Genomic DNA, 1,151 nt, shown 5'->3' on the forward strand with positions numbered 1-1,151 from the left:
TTTTCAACAGACAAGCGGAAATACATTAACGCAACTATTTAATGTAAACTCAATTTCAATCCCGTTTCTTGCTGTTGGGAGAACGCCACAATGAAATTGATTTCGCCATTTTACAATGGCTGAAAAAATTGCAAAGTGACATCAAACACTTTTTGCTTACTTTTTTGCTAGTAATTTTATTAAAATATGCTCAGATTAACGTTAATTTAATATATTTTGCTAAAATGCGAAAATTATTCTACAAATTATGAGCAGATATGAAAAAAAACGAAGTCAAAAGCCCGTTATTGTTTATCTTGCTTTGCTTCACCCTTATCATTGCTGGTCGTCTTCGGTTGATCCATCTTCCTCACATTCTCCGTCATTATCATTTGACTGGACTGTTTTGATCGCTTGCGCATCGGCATTGCCTTCTGCATCCTTGCGAGATTGTGTTTTTTGTTCATTACCTTGTTCTTCCCTTGTTTCTTTTCCTTTAGCTGAACTCTTTCTACTTGTCTTGATCTTATGATTTTCCAACGGCTAGATGTACTTCAAAGTGATGCCCGGCGAGCAAATATATCCGGCCTATGATCTTTCTCATCGCACAGAAGCTTGGGCTCTGAATATGCTATTACTTCAGGTTTCATTGCTATGCATACTGACCCATCATCTGACCGACCCTACAACTCGTGCTCTACGACTTTACTAGAGAAGCTATAGCACTAACATGATCATGCTTCGCATAGTACACGTACGTCTTTATTTTCATGATAGATTATAGCCTTCTGCGGCTGCAGCGAACGCCTATGTTACATACTAGGGATTGCTCAATGCAAATGAGATGTATAGCCAATGTTTTCTGGTCAATGAGCATGCGATTGATCAAAAGAAAATGATTTGTTTTCGATAGCATCTTCTGACTTTTTCCCCGGCTCTAAGATGCTCATCATATCTCAGCCCATACCCTATCTTTCGTTCCATTTACTTCAGCAGTGACGAATTTTGAGACCATGCAATAAATTTAGCCCAAGTGCAGCATACATTTTCATATTCGACAGTAGTAAATTCCAGCTCATTCTGAGCTGCTCTCATTTTGCCGCTTCAGTTAAATCACTGCAACATTCATACATCTCTCATCTTCTGATATGACAATATTTTATCGAACACTG

General features: G+C 38.2%; 1 protein-coding gene across 1 annotated transcript; it reads right to left on the reverse strand.

Annotated features, from left to right (window-relative positions):
• Positions 1 to 533: 533 nt before the first annotated feature.
• On the reverse strand, positions 534 to 1,074 carry Tsp_15914 (hypothetical protein). Its single transcript, XM_003366993.1, has 4 exons — positions 968 to 1,074; positions 800 to 914; positions 689 to 739; positions 534 to 662 (listed from the first exon to the last, which is right to left on the reverse strand). The coding sequence occupies exons 1-4, from the start codon at positions 1,072 to 1,074 to the stop codon at positions 534 to 536; spliced, it is 402 nt and encodes a 133-aa protein (XP_003367041.1).
• Positions 1,075 to 1,151: the final 77 nt, after the last annotated feature.

This window comes from Trichinella spiralis (genome assembly GCF_000181795.1).
Source record: "Trichinella spiralis strain ISS 195 chromosome Unknown Scfld5043, whole genome shotgun sequence".
NCBI classification, from domain to species: domain Eukaryota; kingdom Metazoa; phylum Nematoda; class Enoplea; order Trichinellida; family Trichinellidae; genus Trichinella; species Trichinella spiralis.